The sequence below is a fragment of the Pleurodeles waltl genome, chromosome 6, assembly GCF_031143425.1.
Source record: "Pleurodeles waltl isolate 20211129_DDA chromosome 6, aPleWal1.hap1.20221129, whole genome shotgun sequence".
In the NCBI taxonomy this organism is placed as follows: domain Eukaryota; kingdom Metazoa; phylum Chordata; class Amphibia; order Caudata; family Salamandridae; genus Pleurodeles; species Pleurodeles waltl.
In genome coordinates this window covers 1547200941-1547222202 of record NC_090445.1, presented here as the reverse complement: position 1 = coordinate 1547222202, position 21262 = coordinate 1547200941, and the positions used below count along the sequence as shown (strand labels likewise).

Below are 21262 nucleotides of genomic sequence, written 5' to 3'. Positions count from 1 at the left end.
CACTGTAAAGCTGAATGTAGACCATGTTGGGACTAAACAAAAAATGTCTTTCTCTTATAGGATCTTCCACAGGCCAAGCCACTGACGAAGTGGACATAAGTTTCAGCGTTGGGAGATCGCATAACATCCACCTCAGTTGCCAAATACTTTCTTTAATAAAGGAGAAAAGTAGCCCTGAGATAAGCCTGTCCAACCTGCAGCTGGAGGTGAGTCCAGAATTACCTGTGCAGTCTCTCGGAACAAACACATATGATGTCTGCCAGTTCAAAATTACATTCTGGGGTCTGTGTATCAACCCTGCAGCTGAACATAAGTGGTCTGCATGTCCAATTTGAGCTAAAGGCCATTTTGGGATCACATGTCAAACTGCTCTGGCAAAAAACCTTGGTTAAGTCTGCTTGACTAACTGCTGGATGCTGGAGGTCAGCCTACTGAAGCAGCAGCTGCAGTAAGGGGAAAGATTATGGATGCCAACACATGCTTGATTAAACTAAACACATCAACCATTATTACTCTTTTTTTGTTTGTTTGTTTGAATTCTAGGACGAGACTGCAGTGGATATTTTGGTGATGATTGTGTAAACTGTTGAGATGAGATGTATAGACAGAAGTGAGCAACAGCAGTGCTGAACAGCACTAATAAAAAGGTGAAGTGGATTTAGAAATAAAACTTCTGTGGCCTCCTCCTAAACAAGAAAATATCCTCAACACTGACATACTTTAAAATTCACTTACCAAAGTGCCTCTGCCATCATGAAACAGACTGCATCTCGTAGAGGGTCTGATCCATTATGTTTTACTTAAGCCACCCTGCAGGGAACACAGGTTTTACTTTCAGCACTTTGAGTCAGCAAATGCTGGTTTGGGAGTCACTCAGTCTGACAGCTAAAGGTTGTCTGTATATAGCTGAATATCCAGATTACATTTATCTATCCTATAGACTGAGCTGATTTCCTCGTGATTCTTCTTCACAGCACTTGCAAGGGAAAAGAGTGTATGTACTTCAGGAGACAAACCAATGTGGTTTTCTCTTCACCTGGCTGAAAAAATCAAATCAGATGGATGTAAAACTAGAAATTCTTGTTAAGTTATAGTTATCTACTAAGATTGGAGTGACCTAAGAGTGTGTGTTCTGGGAATAGATTGCCTTGTTTTTTTTCAAACTCACTCTTTGTTCACTCCAGTACCTTCACACAATTTTTATTGTTTTACACTTGTTCCCTGTTTCTCGTGTCAAGCCCCCTACACCTCTACCCTCCCCTTCCTACACTCACTTGACCTAAGCCTTTCTGCTCTTGCCTCTCTTTGCGGTAGCTCATACATTTGCACTTGATCGGCTTTAGGTGACGTGCTAGCTGTCAGCCTCTTAACATGTTATCATGTTATCCAGGTAAAGGGAGGAAGGTTAAGTGCAAGTTTGTGTTCAACTTTTCTGTTTGGTCATATTTAGGTTCCGTACAAGACACATCAATACCGCTTGAGCTCAATACCTTGAATCTTCGTTCTTCAAACTAGACTGCTGTTCTTGAAAAATAAGCATTCACCTTTTCTGTGACAAACTCTGCTACTAATCTATCATTCCTTTACAATCTATCCTGCTCACGTGGATACACACCACACCTAATACTTCTTTCTTCTGTGCGCCTCGCCTCTCCCTTAGCTTTACAGTTGATTCTGTCATATAAACCTTGTTAGACCGATGTCACTATTGGTTGGATCCTATAGATTGTTCAGTAAACTATTGTTTGCGCTGTTTTGGGAGCTGCATTTGCCTGGGTAGTATCTGTGCTGCTCCTTTGATCCCCAGAGTTTATTTGGAACTGCATCATTGCATCTTCGTAGAAGCTGCACCACTGATGCCAGTACTTAATCATAGGGATGGAATTACGCTGTTTCTCAATAGGCCATATAGACTTATGAGGATATGATATTCTGCATGCCGTCCGGTTCTGAGTTTATCTGGCTCACACCGATACCTTACTGGGTTGAACCCAGAAGCTCTAGTTTCGGAGGTGCACCTCACTGTGTTGCTACTACACTGGAATGAGCTCCAAGAGTTTTAACTGGGTGTTCCAGTACATGAACCTAGTAATGGCCACTGGAGCAGAGTCAAACCTTTTTTCCTTTACCCTATGTTGGTAAATAGGCAATAGAATTGGCCCCATTAATCACGCAAATGAGCTTCTGGAACTCACTATATGTTATCCATTTTTTTTTTTTAGTTCAGTGGGCTGTCATCATAACTCTGTATGTGTCTACCTATAAAACATTTGTATAGTACAGGTAATGATACAAATTACTCAATGGAGGGGGTTAGAGAGGGAAGGATGTTCAGATGAAGGTGAAGCCAGGCTGGAATGCAGCATTACGAATGGCAGTAGAAGTCTTTAGGTAGGTGGGGCCATAACAGGGGAATTGTGATACGGGGGAACAAAGCGGGGTTGTGTAAGTGAAAATAGCAATGTAAGGGTAGATGAGGACCTTTTTACTGTTGGTAAAAAAGTTGTGTGGATGCCAAGTGGTGAGATGTTTTTTGAACAGTAGGCCCTTGCCCTTTTTTTTCTAAAGGAGGTCGGTTTCTGTGTGATGGATATCTATACCCTTGGTGCGTGGTAGCAAAATGCCTAGTGTCTGCATTGTTTCCTCTTGCCTGCACTTCCTGGTCTCCAATCTGTCTATTCTCAGGTGCTGGTCATATTTACTTGCTCAGAGGATTTTATCATGAATGACAGTGGATTATGGGCTGGTTTGGAGGTGATGCATTTGTTCTTAAAGGCAATACAGACGAGCAGGGGCAGCGAGTGGAGATCTTCAAACCTTACTGTCATTGCCAAGTGTCAGAAGAACGTTTATGGTCATTCTCACGATATCTTCTGAGAGGAATAGCTTTACTCTGTGGGTGAGGGATAGCTGATACTAAGTGTTTTTGTTTTATGTTCATTGTTTGCTTTGAGGTATTGTGCATTTGACCAGGTTGCACACCAAACCCCTAATGGGGCACATTTTCACACATTGCAATCACTGGAGTATGAGATGCTAGAGGCAATGTGTTCAACAGGTTACTGGGTTCTGACTTATTTCTCCCCATCTGGTGTAGGGGGTGTCTCCCTTGACTCTTCAGTTCATGCGAACAGATTTCTCCTTTATTTAGTGGGTACACCTGATTTGATTAAAATATGTCAATACTGGATGGTTTAAGAAATTAATGTTTCATACATTTATCTCAACTTGCATACTGTGAGTGAGGCATCTGATTTATCCTGTGGTCAGTCTGGGGTCAAGGATCTGAACCTGAGCAGATTGACTTCTACTAGCAATTTATTTATCTACCAAAGAGTTTTGTAAAGGGCTGCATGTAACCTTTTGACTACTTAATGGTGCTGAGTAAGTATGAACTGTTTGTGCTGATCTACTAAATCTAATATTTCCATCATCCAGCAATTTACACCTTTTGCCAAAGATGTTTCAGGAGATTACACAGTGATTTTGCCAACACTCATGCTAATTTTTTACTAGAAGTTTGAATATGTAATGGCTAGGGCTTGAGAAGGTTGGAGGGCCGATGCAGGAGTCTAGCCTGAAGGAGACCCTAGTAGTATATTCTCTACAAGTAGCCATTTCTTCCAGTAGCTGTAGTGTAATGGTACTTCCTCTGTTGATTGATTTCTTCCTGGTATTGGATTTTTCACCAAAGGCTCTTTGTGACATGTTAGTCAGTGCTTTGTGGAAGCAGATGGCACCTATTCAAGTGCTGAGATCTTCTATGATGGCGGGTGGGCAAGAGTGACAGAGATCTCAGAATGATCTGCTGTACATGTTAAAAGGTTTGATGCCCATCAGGATGTCTGTAGGTTCCCTCGTGCAATGTTTGTTATCTCCCTCTCCCCCGCAAGTTCTTGAGGTTCATCACCTTGAGCAACTGCAAGAAGTTTTATGGTAAGAGAGTTGAGGGTTGTCTTTGATCACAAATCTCGTCTTTTGTTTACTTTCCGGTGTAGTAGTTTTAGGACAAAGGTGTAGTCAGTTTTTAAAGACAGCATCATTTGGTCTGTCCTTCACTTTTAACTAACCATTCTTAGGATGAGGTGTCCTTCCTTGATTGTGGTTCATGTTTGAAGGTCTATTATATGTATGCACTGATGCCCAGAGTTTCGGAGTCTTTGCTTGTGATACATGGCCAGCCCATGAAGCCAACTCCAGCTACCCTTAGTGAGAGGCTTCAAAGATTCACTGCCTTTGGCTAGTTTTAGGCTATACAAATACCTCCTACATACATACCTATGTTTCATATGCCTTCACTCGGAGTTTGTTTGCCTAAGACCATGATAGCTTCTTCGCCGTTCTGGTTAATTTTAAACTGTGTGGTGGCCTCGTCATATGTATAACCTCCTTTCATTACCAAGCATCTGCAGTGCAAATACCTTGAAGTCCCTACATACGTTTGTGCATTATAACAAATGCAGACTGATGTGGTGAGTCTTAGGATACTAGCAACCTTATGGTGCTAACACACAGATGTTGGATGGCAGCTGTGTCATGGTTATTTGTTACCATTGCACTCGACTTGATACTTGATTGACTGTCCCCAAAGGTTAAAGTCTATGATGAAGGAGGAGGTTAAGGAGGGTAATGCTGTGCATGCTCATCATTAATCATCATTACCCTGAGTTCAGTACTTGCTTGTGAAAGACCTAGATTCCCTGCCTTCTCCCACCCATTAATGTTACTGATTGGTATTAACAGGTATTGTAGAGAGGAGAAATGTGTTTGATAAGAGAGTATGTGGGAGGAGCCTTAGGTTGAAAAAAAGGAACATATGTAATGTAGTTAGGTAGACGAGGTACATGGAGGGAATGTTGTGTTCAGTGGAGTAGACTTCAAATTGCCTCATAGAGGAATAAGTGAACTCTAAGTAATAAGGATCATCTGTAAGTAATAGGGGAAACCTTTAGTGACCTTGTGTTGCTGGAGATGAGTCTGTTGTCATCCTGTGAAAACTACTGCTTAAGGGGAGTCCAGGTTCAGGCTGTCCAACCTTTTGCTACATGCTATTCTGAATTAATGTTGCTGAACCTGCTGCTGAAGACGATTCTGGGTCAGCCTGGACAACTGACAGGCTGAGGTCGGTTTCCTAACTTAAGGGCCAAAGGTTCACTCACCCAGAATGTTGCTAATTGAGAATCTAGGCTTAGCCATCCTGCACTGCTACTGGAGAAGAGTCGGGGATCGTGCCTGCTCCACCTACACCTAGTCAATCTGTGTAAACCTTCATTGAAAATGAGTGAGGTGCAAGGCATCCTGTGTGGCCAGCCGGTCTAACCTACAGCTAGAGGTGAGACTTGGGTCAGCGTGACTTAACTGGTGCTATAGGTTCACCAGCCTGACTTACAGCGAGGTGGGGAGACATGAGTGAATGAGACAGAGAGGGACTTAAATAGGCAAGGTTTAAATTAATTCTATTTTTATGAGGATGGGGGTGTGAGCCCCGAGGGATTCTAAGCATGTCGGAGGGGGATATTTGAAAATGTTGTTGTACAAGTCCTGTTCTTCCAGAAGTCCAGAATGACCGAACACAGATTTTCAGGGGATTTTAATAAATAAATATATTTTTTTTAAAAATCTATAGTAAAACTCTATACATAGTCTCTGGTTATTCTGAAAATCTGATATTGATCAGGACTTCCTTTGGATGCATGTTCAGGAGCTCGCTTTGTAATGCTCTTTGCTTCTTCTTCTTCAGACCGTTTGCAAGAAAGACACGGACACCCTAGCTCTGGAGTTGGGATGGGACAAGCCCAAGGTGAGGACTCTGCAGGAGGCCTGCCAAGAAGAGTTGTCACGGCGCCTAAAGCAGGTGCACACCCTTTGCTCTTTAAGCAGTCTTTCAAAGGGCAGGAAACCACAACCTGAGGGACATAGGCCACGAGCAAAGCGCAGGAAGTGATCCATAAGGAGGTGTACAAGAATGCACAGACAAAGCACTGGACGTATAAACAACATCACCTTTTCAGAGCCTTAGGTAACACGAGGGTCTCATCAGTAGGGTGTTGTCTGGCCTTGGGAGCAATACACTCCACAATCCGAACTCTTTGGAACTGTACTTTGTGATGTTTAGACATCAGTGTGTCAAGGTGTTCTTTGAAAAAAAAAAAAACACACAATTATTGGTTGCTTACTTAAAGGCTCTTCTAATGTAATTTACTGTGCGAATGATCTGCTCAAGAGTAATTTTAGTTAACCTGTCAGTGTGTTAAAAAATGTAGGTTGTTTAAAAAAATAAAAAAAACTTTTAGTTTTTTTAACTTTTACTAAAGGGCATCTGGCGCAAACTCAATTTTGAGTGGTTTTGGGCTCATTAAATACAGAAAGTCCTGCATGGAGATTTGAACGAAGTAATATTCTGCAGCCTACACCGCAGACACCCACATGGAGGAGGTTATTGTACAGTATTTAATTGGGAAGCCCTGTTTGTTGCATCAAGTCATTAGGGGGCTTTTTCCACTCGGTTGTTGGGTTGTCTTAGTTGAGTTCAACATGAGGTAGCGCATCATTCTTGCACCAGTGACAGTCAAACTTAGCCAACAATTCCTTAACGGCCAACTCTAGCAATTGTGAGTTAGTAATCATAGCACCTATAGGTGTGTTGAAAGTCTGTCTGAGCTTCTGATGTGCATTTGACCTACTTATGCAGGTTATACTCCACCAGTATTTTATGTTGTTATGCTGACCCTAGAGATGCACCTAAGTCTGAGATGGTTGAGGTTTGGTTCAGATAGTCATTATTCTAGTTCTCGATTAGGTATGTTTAACAATAGATGACATCTGTTGTACCTTTGACCTATCCCAGTGGTCCTCCCTATGTGCTTGAATCAAATTGAGAAGTTGTTTTCTCTGATGGAATTCCCAGCCATCTGCATACCATCACGAATGTTTCTAATTTATGCTGTCGCCGAGTTGACTTCATTTATGCTGCTTACAAAGGCACATTTTATGTTGTGGAAAAATGCAGTTTGCCTATTCTATGCTGGCAAGTATGGCGCTGTCCATGTAAGTTTAAACGCAAGGGATATGCTTGTTACTAAAAAGCAGAATACTGTGGTCAGTGTCCATTTTGAACTTTAGAAGTGCACCATCCCGGGTGTTCAGTTGACTGTTGTTTGCAATTGTACAGGACAAAAGCATACCATGGCAGCGATGAATTAGACAAGCATTTGTTTTGCCCATGATCTTAAAGTTCTACATAACTACACATTGTGTTTAGAAACTCGTTGTTAGACAAATTAAAATAATTACGTGTAAAAGTAATGCTTTGCACAGGAGTACTGGTGCATCATCAGTAGCCAAAGGAAATTATATTCCTCATCTTGTAAAGCTGTTTCTGCCTTTAATAATGCTGATGCCTTCTTGGTCATATCCACAAGCAGCAATTTAAATCCCCATCCACCATTGTTACTAGTGGATCTTCATAGCCAACATACTTTCTCTTAATTCCTGTTAATTGCTCACAAACACTTTAACTTTCCATTCACAAATAGAGATTTTTGCCCCACATGTTTGCAGTACTTTACATCCAGGCTTGTATGGTACCTAATAAACCATTAAACATTGGTCTGTGTTTTCCTTTTTGATTGACCACAGTGCCTCTCCTGCATTTGTAATATGTACAACCACATCCCATGCGCATCACTCATACCTGACAAGCCAATAAACACACCTTTTAACCTCCTGAATGCAGCACCTACTGTTCATGGTCTGTATGCTCTTTCGCTGCCATTTGTCGAAGGACCTTGCTTTTTACTCTTTTAATATGACTCAAAAAGCAAATTAATATATTCTGTCTATATGTGGATACCGTTTTTAGATAAATTTTTTTAGCTTGTTGTATACAGGAATTGTATCCAATTGCCATTCTTTTCAACTGCATGGCCGCAGTTTGAAATGTAATGTGTGAAGTCTGTTTATCTTTTTTCTTCTTTTGAGGATTATTTTTGGTATCACTAATATTATTTCTCCAATTTACAGTTCCATCAACAACTTGTGGCATTTTATTATAACATAGTATTGTGTTCTGCCCTTCTCCATTGCAGAAAAGACTGTGAAAATGTACATTTATTGTTTAAATTTAGTGCCAAGAAATGATCGAGCAAAATACACTAAACTTCACCCACTATAGTATTTTTGTGTCTATAGAACACAAGCCATTTGAAACATCCATGGTCTTTCTCGTTTCCACAAATGTGCAGGAAATTTCCAAAATGCACGCAGTTTGCAAGGCATTAAGAAGTCTGCCTTCTGCAGCAACATTTACAATGCAGATTCTGACTATCCACAGTCAGGGGTGTTTGAACATTAGAAAAAATCATAAATGAAGCCAGACCAATTTTCTCACGCACTGTCAACTCCAGGTCTTCTTGAGAACGCCTCAATTGTTTTCTTGTCCCTAGGGTAAGAGTTTTTGCTCCCTCTAGCAGTTTCTGGCTCCAGAATGGATGGGAAGTCAGGAAGCTACAAATAAAGCAATAGTTCCTGGAAGTAAAAAAGAACTGAGCATAAGAAAAACCTTCCTGGAATCACAGGCCAACTGGCCTCGACATGGAGGAGGATTCAGATGGGACATCCAATAGGGGTAGCTGCTGGGCTGAGTAAGTATCCAACAGGAGTAAACTGCAAGGCCGTGAGCGAGCAACTGTGAACAAGGCAGAGTTGCAACACATCAAGCTCTAATCATCTCTCCTTTATATAGGGTGACAGCAGTTACCCATGCCATGAGCCGGAAGAAGTATACCAGCACCTTACCTTGGAAAGGGCCTGATAAGCAAAAATAGAAGTGTACTAATTTTCAAAAATAAAGATACAAGATATGGCAAAATTTAATGGAAAGAAAAAACAGTATATTTAACCTTGAGCTACTCAGGGGGTCATTCCAAGTATGGCAGTAACTGAACCACCACCACGCCGGCGGCGGTGCAGACTGCCGGTTTGGCCTGTGCCAAACCGCCATTTACCCGTTCCTACCACCAGGGCGGTTGGACCCGCCAGGCCGGAGGCGAGCATCTCCGACCCAGCGGCCCATCCAATACCGTTGCCGGTATTCCGAGTCCCCTTTCTGCAAGGGATTCCGTGGCAGTAGCACTGTCACGAAATCCCTGGTAGAAAGGCTACCAGCAACAGGAATTTGCATTTCTGATGCCAGTAGATGACTCCTCCACCCCACTGATCCCTGTACATACCCCCCGATCGCAGTAGTGACCCCCCAGAGCTCTGTACTTAACTCCGCATTCACACACCACCAACAGACACGCACACCCTGACACAAGCTCACTCACACTTACAACACCCTTACACTCACGTGCACACACATACACATCACCATCACCACATTCACACACAAACACACATGCAGGCATGCACAACCACTCCCCTCCCGCCCCCCCATTCATGACACGCACACATACACACACCCATTCACCCCCCCTCACCCCCCCTCCCATTGCAGAGGACACTTACCACGTCCGACGAGGTGCTCTTCCCTAAGGCGACTGGACCGGGCTCTCCCACCTTCGGCAGTGCCCCGCCATCAGGACAATGCCAGGCCGTATTACAGGTTGTAAAACAGCTGGCAGAGTCCTTTTGGTGGGGTGGGGGGCCTGTGGTGGAACTGCATCTGCACCGCCGACTGCCAGCACGACTACTGGAGGATTTACGCAAATTGTGGCAGAAATCCTTCAGTACTCGGAATATGATGGTCTGTGGACCGCCAGCATTGGTGACTTCGGCGGTCTAAGGAAAAGACCACCAAAGTCTGAATGAGCCCCTGAATGACCACACAGTTGTTATATACAGTGTTGGTGAAACACCATATACGCAAAGCTGGTGTGCGTCCCATATTCCTTTGCGATGGAATGTGGCTGCTAGAAAAAGACTCCTGGGGCTTCCACATGGCCAGGAAAATGGAGTTGCTACTGAAGGTATGCTGACTGACAATGCCAGCGGTATGTAGTTTGCAACATTTAGCCAAAAGCACCACCCTTGAAGGAAATCCAGACAAACTCATTACAATATTCTTGGCCTGGCTCGAGGAAGCTAGCATTCTGTGGACTACACCTGGCAAGAACAGGACACTTTTTATATGCTAACCACTACAATTAAGCTGCCTATCTCTTAAGGATTGTTCACGTTTTGTTGCAACTACAGCTGGCCCGAATAGCATCAGTGCTGGTTTGGCAAAAAGCACTCTTGAGCATTGTGACATACACCATTTCCCTACTGTATCCAAAAATATATTTTCCTTATTGAGAGGGGAGGTGATAAAACTTGTTCCTGCCTTACCTAAGAGGTGCAAATACCTCAAATGATGGCCATCTTGTAAACAGAGTAGGAACTGGTGAGAATTTCTTTTATATGGTCGAACCTCCGGTATCAAGCATCGGGCTCCAAAAGGGTTCTGTTATTTTCTCATGCTCAAGAGGACTGGAATGCCTCAAAATCCATATTTGAGTTGAAGAGAAGTCTCTCTCCATAAATCCTACCCCATGTTTTATATAATCTAAAATGAAATAGACAAATCTAAACTTGTAGGAGACCTCAACTTCAGGTCATAGTTTGGATCCAGGGAGCCAGATTCCACATCAGTGCTGGGTCCTGCACAAGTGTCAGACGCAGTATTCGAGGATGAGTTAGTATAACCCAGTGAGAATCAAATAGAGAATACATTGAGCTGGCTCCAGAAAGGGGGTTGAGGGGAGTAAGCAACTGCTGAATTAACAAAAGTGTAGTGGATGGTAAGGAAGACTACATGCTTTACATCAAAACACATAAGAGCATACATGGCGGGGAATAGCCTTCATTTACCTAGGGTTAGAACTTGCTAAAAGGTACGCTTGAGATTCCTCAAAACATTATATATATCTTAGAATCTATTGGGTATTTCAGTGACTCACATAATCCTATGATGCAGTACAAAAACAGACCCGACAGTAATCTCTCATAGCTTCAGATGTCATTAACTTTGTGAATACACTCGAGATAAACTTCTGATAAGGCTAGCTTTGCCTGAAACTGCCAATGGAGAGATGAACCTTGGGCCCCTGACAGTGCCTTACTTGGAAGAAGATAGACATCAGGGTGCTGATAAAGCCTGGACACAAATTGGATTCCCGTCAAGGCCAACAGAGGTGTTAGTACTAAGGATGCCAGCAAGTGCAACAGTGAGGCCAGTCCAGGGCACTCATTACCCTCTGAAACAAAGAATATCTTGAGAGGCTCTGGAAAGCCAGTGCGGAATGAGATGCAAAAAAGAGAGCTCCACTCCTCTGTGCAGTGTAGAGCGTTTTTGGTACATATCTGCCCAGTTGATCTTTGGAGCAAGTATAGAATCAGCCCCAAGACACTGCAAAGACTTATTACCTTATCAGTCAAGGAAGGGACGTCTTGATACTACTCTTCATGAGGAGGTCTCCAGATTAATTTGAGGAGGTTTGGTCCACTGAAGTCTAGATAAAGATTCAGAACCATATTCATACTTGTTGGGGCTTATGGCCGGCAGAAGACTCAGCAGTTGAGAAACCACATTGATTATATATCTACCAGCACACGAGCAAGAGCATTCTAGAAACCAGTGCAAGGATGTGGCAAGAGTTGATTTTACCAAGGCTCGTTCACTGAGTCGTTCGTTAAATGCAGCTCATGACACATGCTGTTGCAGACTTGTGTTGGGACAGGAACATAGTTTCATTAGGCATTGAGAGTTCCTCTGGGACCTTCCTGGTATAAGATTCTTTGGAACCTCGCAGCACACAGGTTTGCTAGGATTCCTTTGCTCCTGAGTATGTGTTCAAATATCAGCTACTCTTAGCACCTTTGCAGAAATTAAAGTAGATGCAGACTTAAGGATACATTTAAGCATGTCCCTGGAAATTTAGGTTTTTACGGCATCCCGAAGCACTGACATGCCTAGAAAACATTTCTAACACTCCCTGGTGGTAGGTGTGACGTTGTCTTCATTGTTTCTGTGTGTGTAGTAGGCAAGTCTTTTACTGATACTTCAGTTCATCTATACCCTTCCACAAATTCTTGATGTGAATTATAAATGAAAAACAAATCACCTAATTGGGCACATGCCTAAACAAAGAGAGAGTTACCCAATATTTCTGCTGATTATAATGCTTCTGAACTATGAACACTGGTGAACACAGTGCCAGAGGAAATTCAGAGCTGGAAAGCTACCAGCGAAGCATGCTTTTGAGTCACTGAATGGTAAGCAAATTTGCAACTTCACCAAAGATATGAAAAAAACAAATATACTTACTGCCTGAATTGTAATTTCTAATGAAACATTCGAGAGCTACAAACAATATTTGGTTACAATTTACATTAGGACTCACACCCCACGTGGCTTAAGATAGGTTTATGACTAGATCAGATGATATTGCTGACTTATTCTGAGCACAAACCACACACCAGCCCAAAGTACATGATTTCATAACTGACTAACTTAATCTCAAATTCTGGGACACTCGGGTGGACAGTTAAAGGGTTCAAAGGTCTGAAAATATAAGCAGATTGATTGGGTACCGTTGTGGAATCGCATTTTACAGTTCTTTAGTTTCTTGGGCCTATCAGGCCCTGTGAAACACAATGACAATCTCTGCACAGGCCTATCATTAAGGACAGAGGCCTACAAATGTAATTCGCTGCTGCTACAAATGCATTATGTTGCAAGGCTTGCTCTCGGAACAGCCACCATGAAATATCACCGTCATTGCATGCTAGCTGAAGCAATCTTCCTTCTGGAAAGTACCAGTCTGCGTACGTGATGTTCTCAAGTTTTGTAATAAGATGGACCATGTGATATTAGGTGTAAGGAAATGGCTCCCTGTTGCAGTTACCCCCCACTTTTTGCCTGATACTGATGCTGACTTGACTGGGAAGTGTGCTGGGACCCCTCTAACCAGGCCCCAGCACCAGTGTTCTTTCACCTTAAATGTACCATTGTCTCCACAGTTGGCACAACCCTGGCACCCAGGTAAGTCCCTTGTAACTGGTACCCCTGGTACCAAGGGCCCTGGTGCCAGGGAAGGTCTCTAAGGGCTGCAGCATGTCTTATGCCACCCTAGGGACCCCTCACTCAGCACAGACACACTGCTTGCCAGCTTGTGTGTGCTGGTGGGGAGAAAATGACTAAGTCGACATGGCAGTCCCCTCGGGGTGCAATGCCAACCTCACACTGCCTGTGGCATAGGTAAGTCACCCCTCTAGCAGGCCTTACAGCCCTAAGGCAGGGTGCACTATACCACAGGTGAGGGCATAGGTGCATGAGCACTATGCCCCTACAGTGTCTAAGCAAAACCTTAGACATTGTAAGTGCAGGGTAGTCATAAGAGTATATGGTCTGGAAGTCTGTCAAAAACGAACTCCACAGCTCCATAATGGCTACACTGAATACTGGGAAGTTTGGTATCAAACTTCTCAGAATAATAAACCCACACTGATGCCAGTGTTGGATTTATTAAAAAATGCACACAGAGGGCATCTTAGAGATGCCCCCTGTATTTAACCCAATTGTTCAGTGCAGGAGTGACTGGTCTGTGCCAGCCTGCTGCTGAGAGACGAGTTTCTGACCCCATGTGGTGAGGGCCTTTGTGCTCTCTGGGGACAGAAGCAAAATCCTGCTCTGGGTGGAGATGCTTCACACCTCCCCCCTGCAGGAACTGTAACACCTAGCAGTGAGCCTCAAAGGCTCAGGCTTCGTGTTACAATGCTGCAGGGCACTCCAGCTAGTGGAGATGCCCGCCCCCTGGACACAGCCCCCACTTTTGGCGGCAAGTCCAGGGGAGATAATGAGAAAAACAAGGAGGAGTCACTGGCCAGTCAGGACAGCCCCTAAGGTGTCCTGAGCTGAGGTGACTCTGACTTTTAGAAATCCTCCATCTTGCCGATGGAGGATTCCCCCAATAGGGATAGGGATGTACCCCCCTCCCCTCAGGGAGGAGGCACAAAGAGGGTGTAGCCACCCTCAGGGCTGGTAGCCATTGGCTACTAACGCCCCAGACCTAAACACACCCCTAAATTGAGTATTTAGGGGCTCCCAGAACACAGCAAGATAGATTCCTGCAACCTAAGACGAAGAAGGACTGCTGAGCTGAAAAACCTGCAGAGAAGACGGAGACACCAACTGCTTTGGCCCCAGCTCTACTGGCCTGTCTCCCCACTTCTAAAGACACTGCTCCAGCGACGCATTCCACAGGGACCAGCGACCTCAGAGGACTGCCCTGCATCTAGAAGGACCAAGAACTCCCGAGGACAGCGGCTCTGTTCCACAAAGACTGCAGCTTTGCAACAAAGAAGCAACTTTGAAACAACACACGTTTCCCGCCGGAAGCGTGAGACTTTGCACTCTGCACCCGACGCCCCCGGCTCAACTTGTGGAGAACAAACACCACAGGGAGGACTCCCCGGCGACTACGAGACCGTGAGTAACCAGAGTTGACCCCCTGAGCCCCCACAGCGACGCCTGCAGAGGGAATCCCGAGGCTCCCCCCTGACCGCGACTGCCTGCTTCAAAGACCCGACACCTGGTAATGCACTGCATCCGCAGCCCCCAGGATCTGAAGGATCCGACCTACAGTGCAGGAGCGACCCCCAGGTGGCCCTCTCCCTTGCCCAGGTGGTGGCTACTCCGAGGAGCACCCCCCCTTGCCTGCCTGCATCGCTGAAGAGACCCCTTGGTCTCCCATTGAATCCTATTGCGAACCCGACGCTTGTTTGCACACTGCACCCGGCCGCCCCCGAGCCGCTGAGGGTGTACTTTTTGTGCTGACTTGTGTCCCCCCCGGTGCCCTACAAAACCCCCCCCTGGTCTGCCCTCCGAAGACGCGGGTACTTACCTGCTGGCAGACTGGAACGGGGGCACCCCCTTCTCCATTGAAGCCTATGCTTTTGGGCACCACTTTGACCTCTGCACCTGACCGGCCCTGAGCTGCTGGTGTGGTACCTTTGGGGTTGCCCTGAACCCCCAACGGTGGGCTACCTTTGACCCAACTTTGAACCCCGTAGGTGGTTTACTTACCTGCAAAAACTAACAAACACTTACCTCCCCCAGGAACGGTTGAAAATTGCACTGTCTAGTTTTAAAATAGCTATATGTCATTTGTGTGAAAACTGTATATGCTATTTTGCTAATTCAAGGTTCCTAAAGTTCCTAAGTGAAGTACCTTTCATTTAAAGTATTACTTGTAAATCTTGAACCTGTGGTTCTTAAAATAAACTAAGAAAATATATTTTTCTATACAAAAACCTATTGGCCTGGAATTGTCTCTGAGTGTGTGTTCCTCATTTATTGCCTGTGTGTGTGTACAACAAATGCTTAACACTACCCTCTGATAAGCCTACTGCTCGACCGCACTACCACAAAATAGAGCATTGGAATTATCTATTTTTGCCACTATCTTACCTCTAAGGGGAACCCTTGGACTCTGTGCATACTATTCCTTACTTTGAAATAGTGCATACAGAGCCAACTTCCTACATTAGGCATGTAGGCCACATTATGTAAGTTCCTTGTCTATGCTTGTTATCACTATATATGGTGCGATAGGAAGAACCACCTTTAGCCATAATGGAGAAATGATCATACGTCTATGTCAAGGACCATCTGGTGGAGAATGCACGTCTTGTTCAGTGGATGACTCCCTTCAGCCCAGCTCCTGTTTCAGTCGGGGCGACTGCTGAACAATTGGACAGGGCCCCTCCTGCGACGGAGGCTGGGGCTGTCGTGAGCATCTATTGCTTCATGGTCCTGCTCTCGCTGTTTGCTCTCTTGTATTTTCGGTGTAAATATTACGAAGCAGGAAGGTAACTGGGTTGTTTCGTTCATATGTTTCCTGCATAGTGTTGGTAATGGATTTATGGATAATATTTATATGTTCGATGGCATGTGTAGCTGCAGATACACATGCTGTGCATTATCCTGCCATCTAGTGTTGGGCTCGGAGTGTTACAAGTTGTTTTTCTTCGAAGAAGTCTTTTCGAGTCACGAGACCGAGGGACTCCTCCCTTTCGGCTCCATTGCGCATAGGCGTCGACTCCATCTTAGATTGTTTTCTTTCCGCCATCGGGTTCGGACGTGTTCCTCTTCGCTCCGTGTTTCGGTTTGGAAAAGATAGTTATCAATCGGAAAATTTGACGGTATTGTTTGCGCTCGGTACCGGGTTAGTGCTAGCACATCAACACCGAAGAAAGAAGAGCTCCATCAGCCCTTCGGGGCTTCCACTGCTCGGGGGGCCTGGTCGGCCCGACCGCGTTCATCTTCAAAGCTCATGGAACGGACCCCCTTCCGCTTCTGCCCCAACTGCCACGCTAAGTATCCTTATACAGACCAACACTTGGTCTGTAATCTGTGTTTGTCCCCCAAACACAAAGAGGATACTTGCGAGGCCTGTCGGGCATTTCGATCCAAGAAGACACTGCGGGATCGTAGAGCACGAAGACTTCAGATGGCGTTGACACTGGCTGGACACACCGACGTCGAAGAAGAGGAGACATTGTCCATTCGGGATTCGGACGAGTCCGAGAGTAAGCAGCCGAAGACTCAACAAACCGTGAGTAAACCAGCCCCGACAGAAATTCACTCGAGAATCATGAAGGCCAAGGGGACGCCACCGCCGACAGGCCATGGCTTTACCCGAAAACACAGTGACCAAACATCGGCACCGAAAAAGGCCTCCCAGCAGCCGAAGACATCCGACTCCGGTCGAGATACCGGCTCCGAACAACCTCGGCACCAAGATACCGGCTCCGACCAGACTCGACACCGAGAGATGGGCACCCCGAAAGCCAAAAAGGTTTCCTTGGAACCGAAAAAGACTGCCGAAAAGGTTTCGGTCTCGAAACATGCAGCCTCGGAGCCGAAACACAGCTCCTATACAGAGGAACAAGGCCTTTCCACACAATTACAAGGCCACAGGTTTGAACAAGAACTGGGCATGGGAGAGCCAGACCATACCCAGAGGAGGCTCCATATACAAAAAGACAAGGGGAAAATCAGAACTATTCCTCCAATAAAGATGAAGCAGAAGCTCGCATTCCATGAGGTGGAAATGCAGCAGAAAGCAAAAGTGGCTAAAGAAAAAACACCACCACAGTTTTCTCCACAGCCATCGCCACCGCACTCGCCACATCTGTCCCCAGTGGCAACACCCCCAATGATGCAGTCACCAACGCACACAGGGATGAGCCAAGATGACCCGGATGCATGGGATTTGTATGATGCACCGGTCTCAAATAATACTCCAGATTGCTACCCGGCAAGGCCATCACCACCTGAGGACAGTACTGCTTATATGCAGGTGGTTTCCAGGGCAGCTACTTTTCATGACATAGCATTGCATGTGGAGCCCATAGAAGATGACTTCTTGTTCAATACCCTATCATCTACGCACAGCCAATACCAAAGTTTGCCAATGTTACCAGGCATGTTAAAACACGCCAAACAGGTGTTTCAAGACCCAGTCAAGAGCAGAGCCATCACACCTAGGGTGGAGAAAAAATATAAATCTCCCCCTACGGACCCTGTGTACATTACACAACAGTTAACTCCTGATTCGGTGGTAGTAGGAGCAGCCCGGAAAAGGGCAAACTCACAAACTTCTGGAGACGCACCGCCGCCCAACAAAGAAAGTCAGAAATTCGATGCAGCAGGCAAGAGGGTGGCAGCACAGGCAGCAAATCAATGGCAAATTGCCAATTCGCAAGCTCTACTGGCAAGATATGACAGGGCACATTGGGATGAAATGCAACATCTCATTCAACACCTTCCAAAGGAGTTCCACAAACGTGCCCAACAGGTTGTCGAGGAGGGCCAAACTATCTCCAATAACCAAATAAGGTCGGCTATGGACTCAGCAGACACGGCGGCCAGGACAGTAAACACGGCGGTAACCATTCGGAGACACGCGTGGCTACGAACCTCCGGATTTAAGCCAGAAATCCAGCAAGCTGTGCTGAATATGCCTTTTAACGGACAACAATTGTTTGGGCCGGAGATGGATACAGCAATAGACAAACTGAAGAAAGACACTGACACGGCCAAAGCCATGGGCGCGCTCTACTCCCCACAGAGCAGAGGCACTTTTAGGAAGCCGCACTTTAGAGGGGGATTTCGGGCCCAGACCACAGAGCCTTCCACCTCACAAGTCAGGCCAACATATCAGGGCCAATATCAGAGAGGAGGGTTTCGAGGACAATATAGGGGTGGACAATTCCCTAAAACAAGAGGGAAATTCCAGACCCCACAAACTAAACAGTGACTTCAGCGTCACAAACCCCCACCACGCAACACCAGTGGGGGGGAGGCTCACAGATTATTACCAAAACTGGGAACACATAACTACGGACGCGTGGGTCCTAGCCATTATCCAACATGGTTATTGCATAGAATTCCTACATTTGCCACCAGATGTGCCTCCAAGAGCACACAACATGTCCAAACAACACTTAGATCTGTTACAACTAGAAGGCCAAGCATTGTTACAAAAAGAAGCAATAGAACTAGTACCCAACCATCAAAAAGGAACAGGTGTTTACTCCCTGTATTTCCTGATTCCATAAAAGGACAAAACACTGAGACCCATATTAGACCCCAGAACATAAATCTTTACATCCAAACAGATCATTTTCACATGGTGACACTTCAAGACGTGATTCCCTTGCTCAAACAACAGGATTACATGTCAACATTAGATCTCAAGGATGCTTACTTCCACATACCCATACATCCTTCCCACAGGAAATACTTGAGGTTTGTAATCCAAGGCGTGCATTACCAATTCAAAGTGTTACCGTTCGGGATAACAACAGCACCGAGGGTAGTCACAAAATGCCTTGCAGTAGTAGCAGCTCATATCAGGAGACAACACATGCACGTATTCCCTTACTTAGACGATTGGTTAATAAAAACCAGCACTCAGCAACAGTGTCTTCTACACACAAAATACGTCATAGAAACCCTTCACAAACTAGGGTTCTCTATAAACTACCAAAAATCACATCTACAACCGTGTCAAATACAACAATACTTAGGAGCAACAATCAACACACAAAAAGGGATTGCCACTCCAAGTCCACAAAGGGTTCAAGCCTTCCAAAATGTAATACTAAACATGCACTCAAACCAACACTATCAAGTGAGGTTTGTAATGAAACTCCTAGGCATGATGTCTTCATGCATAGCCATTGTCCCAAACGCAAGACTACACATGTGTCCATTACAACAATGCCTAGCAACACAATGGACACAAGCACAGGGTCAACTTCAAGATCTAGTGTTGATAGACCGCCAAACACACTCCTCGCTTCAATAGTGGAATCCTTTAAATTTAAACCAAGGGCGGCCATTCCAAGACCCTGTGCCTCAATACGTGATCACAACAGATGCTTCCATGATAGGGTGGAGAGCACACCTCAATCAGCACAGTATACAGGGACAATGGAACGCTCAACAAAGGCAACTTCATATAAATCATCTAGAGCTGTTAGCAGTGTTTCTAGCAATGAAAGCATTTCAACCGCTAATAGCCCACAAACACATTCTTGTCAAAACAGACAACATGACAACAATGTATTACCTAAACAAACAGGGAGGGACACACTCATCACAACTTTGTCTCTTAGCACAAAAAATTTGGCATTGGGCGATTCACAATCACATTCGCCTAATAGCACAGTATATCCCAGGGATTCAAAACCAGTTAGCCGACAATCTCAGTCGAGATCACCAACAAACACACGAATGGGAAATTCATCCCCAGATACTCAAAACTTACTTTCAACGCTGGGGAATACCAAAAATAGACCTATTCGCAACAAAAGAAAACGCAAAATGCCAAGACTTCGCGTCCAGGTATCCACACCCACACTCCAAGGGCAATGCGTTATGGATGAGCTGGTCAGGGATATTTGCTTACGCTTTTCCCCCCTCTCCCACTCCTTCCGTATCTGGTAAACAAATTGAGTCAAAACAAACTCAAACTAATACTAATAGCACCAACCTGGGCTCGCCAGCCGTGGTATACAACACTATTGGACCTGTCAGTAGTACCTCATATCAAACTACCAAATAGACCAGATCTGTTAACTCAGCACAAACAACAGATCAGACACCCGAATCCAGCACCGCTCAATCTAGCAATCTGGCTCCTGAAGTCTTAGAATTTGGACATTTAAACCTTACACAAAAATGTATGGAGGTCATTAAACAAGCTAGAAAACCTACTACAAGACATTGTTACGCAAACAAATTGAAAAGATTTGTTTATTACTGCCATAATAATCAAATTCAACCACTACATGCTTCCGCAAAAAACATTGTAAGCTACTTACTACACTTACAGAAATCTAAACTAGCATTTTCTTCCATTAAAATACATCTCACAGCAATATCTGCCTATCTGCAGATTACACATTCATCATCACTCTTTAGAATCCCAGTCATCAAAGCATTTATGGAGGGTTTAAAAAGAATCATACCCCCGAGAACACCACCAGTTCCCTCGTGGAACCTCAATATTGTATTAACACGACTCATGGGTCCACCATTTGAACCCATGCATTCTTGTGAGATACAATACTTAACCTGGAAAGTAGCCTTCCTAATAGCTATCACATCTCTTAGAAGAGTGAGTGAAATACAAGCATTTACTATACAAGAACCCTTTATACAAATACATAAACATAAAGTGGTTCTCCGTACAAATCCCAAATTCTTACCAAAAGTTATATCACCGTTCCACCTAAACCAAACAGTGGAACTCCCAGTCTTTTATCCTCAACCAGACTCAGTAGCTGAAAGAGCCTTACATACGTTAGACATTAAAAGAGCACTAATGTACTATATTGATAGAACAAAACAGTTTCGCAAAACAAAACAATTGTTTGTAGCCTTCCAGAAACCTCATGCAGGAAATCCAATATCCAAACAAGGCATTGCCAGATGGATAGTGAAATGTATTCAGACCTGCTATATTAAAGCAAAAAGAGACCTACCTATTACGCCGAAGGCGCACTCCACTAGGAAGAAAGGCGCCACAATGGCCTTTCTAGGAAATATACCTATGACAGAAATCTGTAAGGCAGCCACATGGTCTACGCCTCATACATTCACAAAACATTACTGTGTAGACGTGTTAACAACACAACAAGCCACAGTAGGACAGGCTGTATTACGAACATTATTTCAGACAACTTCAACTCGTACAGGCTAAGCCAC

The 21262-nt window shown here is 44.6% G+C and overlaps 1 protein-coding gene across 3 annotated transcripts in view; it reads left to right on the top strand.

Annotated features, from left to right (window-relative positions):
• The window catches only part of LOC138301097 (DNA fragmentation factor subunit alpha-like), a 67014-nt gene extending 59406 nt beyond the window's left edge, over positions 1-7608 (top strand). For all 3 annotated transcript variants that reach the window (XM_069241201.1, XM_069241200.1, XM_069241202.1), the window contains exons 6-7: positions 61-206; positions 5741-7608. In XM_069241201.1, the coding sequence (XP_069097302.1) occupies positions 61-206; positions 5741-5944 (350 nt within the window). In that variant the 3' untranslated portion in view covers positions 5945-7608. The remainder of the gene's footprint in view (positions 1-60; positions 207-5740) is intronic.
• Positions 7609-21262: the final 13654 nt, after the last annotated feature.